Raw genomic sequence first — 3,161 nt, forward strand, 5'->3', positions numbered from 1 at the left:
TTAAAAATTGTACTTTCCCAGTTTCCCTATTGTTTTTTCACAGATTTCTTGCTTTTTTTTTATATATTTTTTCGAGTTGCCACCATCCTCCCTTCTTTTGCCTCGTACACTGGACTCACCAGTACCACTACCATATTCTTCTGTCATTCCTGCCTATTCATAATAATGAAATGAAACATTCAAATACTAATGCTTTAATTATTTTATAAATATGGTCATAAGTTGTTTATATGAATCAGGATTTTTTTTAATAAAGCTGTTATTATTTTATATATCCTTGATTCAACTTTTCACTTACTCCACGATTATTTTAGTTATTTTTTTATCTCTATCATAATATTAGATATAATTGGTATATAAATAGTTAATATTTTCTTCAAATATGAGGATGACAAATAAATTGGAATAAACATTTTTCTATAAAACGCCAATTATAAAAGTGGGAATACGACGTAAAATAAAAAATAATTCTATTAATTAATATTATTCATGAAAAGATGCGAAAATTTTAAGAAAAGTTTCATCCTCCTTTGTCTCCTTTCAAGTCATAGAACTGATTACCACATCACATTGCAAAAGTACTTAAATTAAGCCTAAATAAATAAATGTAAATTATATACCCATCAATTAAAATTTATATACAATTAATATTAATTTAAATTATTTTTTGAAAATTCAATAATAATTAAACATAAATAATAAATTATATATTAACAGTATATAAAACTTATATATTATCATGATATCCTTTTCTCTTCAAAATATTTCTATAAAAAATATGCTAGTCACATGAAAAATGATAAAGCAATTTATGTTTATCTTATTACTTATCACCTACGTTAAAAAATTCTTACACAAACTTTAAATATTGTTTTTCATAATCTAACAATGATCTACAAAAGTCTCTAATGCTTCGGTGTTTTTTAATCCAGCTTCATAAAAATATTACAGTATGTTCATCATTAAGATAAGGTTAAGATTTCAGCCAATATCTACTTCATTTCGTTCAGCTATTATTTTATTACATTCATTGGTCTATGTAGTTTGCTTCTTACAAAATCCTTACAAAATCCCCTTACAAAGTAAAAGGGAAACAAAAAAAGTGGAAATTGTAAAAACAAAAAAAAAACCTTATCCATATTTTTTTGGTTATACATATATTTTTTAATTAACGATTTTTTAAAAATAAGGTGCAAAAATTTCATCTATGGTTTGTCCTTCAGAAGAGAGGCTAATCCGGTAACAACCCTCGCTCCTCTTTCAACACTCTTCACCTTCACCGCCGGCGGCTGCCACATCGGCAAGCTCTTCTCGCCGGAAACAGCTTCCGGCTCAGGCAACGTTTTCTCCCCAAAAATCAGTTCCAACTCACCACAATCACTCTCCACCGCAGAAACATCGTTCAACTTCTCCGTCAAACCATTCACCGTCATCGCCCTGACGCATGATTTAGAGAGCCACTTGGCCATCATGTACTCCGCCTTTCTCCACGGCGGAACGTGCATCCCTTTCTTCTTCAGGCTCTGTTTGGCAGCTTCCGACACGACGGCGACGATCTGACAGAGACGATCGGATTTCCCGACGAAAATGTACGGCAGAGATTGAAGGATCGCCTTATACGTTCCCGTTGATCGCGCAATCTCGAACTCTGATCGGAAATCAATATCAATTATCAATCTCTCACCTTCCACAATAACATCTATGTATTCATATTCACCTGAAACAAAATCAAAACCATAACATTAATTTAATTCTTCGTAATTATTATTTTCGGTGTTTTATTTTATTTTCAGTAAAATTTGGGGGAAACAGTACCCGCGGGGTAAGTTAGGGTTTTATCCCATTTTGATTTGCATATTGAGGAATCGTAGCCGAAAGATGAAAGGCTTTCAGTGACGATCTTTCTCAATTCGTCTATACGTTTGAAGATTTTGCTGTTTTTCTCAACGATCTTCGATGTATCAGCTAAGAGATTTCTCTCTGTAACACTCGCACAAGGAATCAAACTCTACGATAAAAGAAAACACGGAATTAGTTCTAGCAAATTGAAAATATGCGACAAAATTGAAGATATGAAACTAATGAACTGAGATTTTGGCAATTTTTGTTAGTTATACCTTGAGCGCGTCGCTTGCGTCTCCGAATGAACTAGAGGAGATTGATTCACCGAAACTGCTACCGAAGATGTCAAAATCGTCGTCGGAGCTGTCGTTGTTGTTTCCGTTGAAGCAGTTGCGGCCGCATTTTACCGTCGCCGTGGACTGTTGCTTATCGTGACGTTCTTCTATGAAACTCTGCACCATTTTGGCCAAGCAAACAGAGCTCGGTTCGAACTCCGTCGTAGTTCCGGCAGCTACGTCTTTATTGGACTGAGGAGGTTCGACGCCGGCGATGGTTTTCTCCGTCCCTTTCTGAAACTGCCGGTCGAATACAAACAGCCTTCTCAGGCGCGACTTCAACACAGGCTTAACAGCGTCGTTTCGAACCACCGCCGAGTCCTTCAGATTCTGTGGATCGATGTCGATCGGTTGGATCTTCATCGGAGGCATTTCTAATTAGAAAACAAATACAAAAAAAAATCTCTGAAAACCGAAAAACTTCCTTGCTTAAAAAACTACTTTATCTCTAGCATCTGTGTTCCACTTTCACTTCACAGGAATGAACTAACTCCTACAATAAGCGAACAGAAAAGAAGGTGAAGAACGATTTAAGGTTTTCGTGGAAAGTATGGCGGCGATGATCGGAGAGGCGAGCATTGTTAATCGACAGCGAAGACAGGTTCGCCGGAATGTTCATTTCTCCGGCAAGTTAAACTTCGCCGGCGATATAAGAGAAAGAGGTTAAACCTTTCTATTTTCCTATTTTTTTTAGTTGTTTGGGTTTTGGATCAGGTGACCTGGTTTGTGAAGGGAGCAACGGGTATTTATAGAAAAGATACAATATTCTGACATGGACACTATGTGCCACATAGGATCCTACGTGGCGAGGATGGTTTAGACTGATGAAGCGTGTTAGGGAACATTATCGTGCACCATACGCGTAGGGTTTTCTGGGTTAGTGAAATTACATTGGTGCCCATACCAGTAACATTGAATATCGAGTAGATGCCCCTCGTGTTTCGGGGAAATCTCAAAAACCACCCACTGTGTCTTCCCACACTG

General features: G+C 36.4%; 1 protein-coding gene across 1 annotated transcript; it reads right to left on the bottom strand.

The window, feature by feature from the left end:
• On the bottom strand, positions 969-2,907 carry LOC109346172. Its single transcript, XM_019585585.1, has 3 exons — positions 2,118-2,907; positions 1,816-2,008; positions 969-1,717 (listed from the first exon to the last, which is right to left on the bottom strand). The coding sequence occupies exons 1-3, from the start codon at positions 2,547-2,549 to the stop codon at positions 1,206-1,208; spliced, it is 1,137 nt and encodes a 378-aa protein (XP_019441130.1). The 5' UTR covers positions 2,550-2,907; the 3' UTR covers positions 969-1,205.

Source organism: Lupinus angustifolius, chromosome LG04 (genome assembly GCF_001865875.1).
Source record: "Lupinus angustifolius cultivar Tanjil chromosome LG04, LupAngTanjil_v1.0, whole genome shotgun sequence".
Classification (NCBI taxonomy): Eukaryota; Viridiplantae; Streptophyta; class Magnoliopsida; order Fabales; family Fabaceae; genus Lupinus; species Lupinus angustifolius.

Excerpts from the sequence above, each read along its gene's own strand:
- LOC109346172 (XM_019585585.1), bottom strand. The coding sequence starts at position 2,549 with ATGCCTCCGATGAAGATCCAACCGATCGACATCGATCCACAGAATCTG. Across the intron at positions 2,009-2,117 it reads ACGCAAGCGACGCGCTCAAG|AGTTTGATTCCTTGTGCGAG; the intron begins GTATAACTAACA and ends CTTTTATCGTAG. Across the intron at positions 1,718-1,815 it reads AACCCTAACTTACCCCGCGG|GTGAATATGAATACATAGAT; the intron begins GTACTGTTTCCC and ends ATTTTGTTTCAG.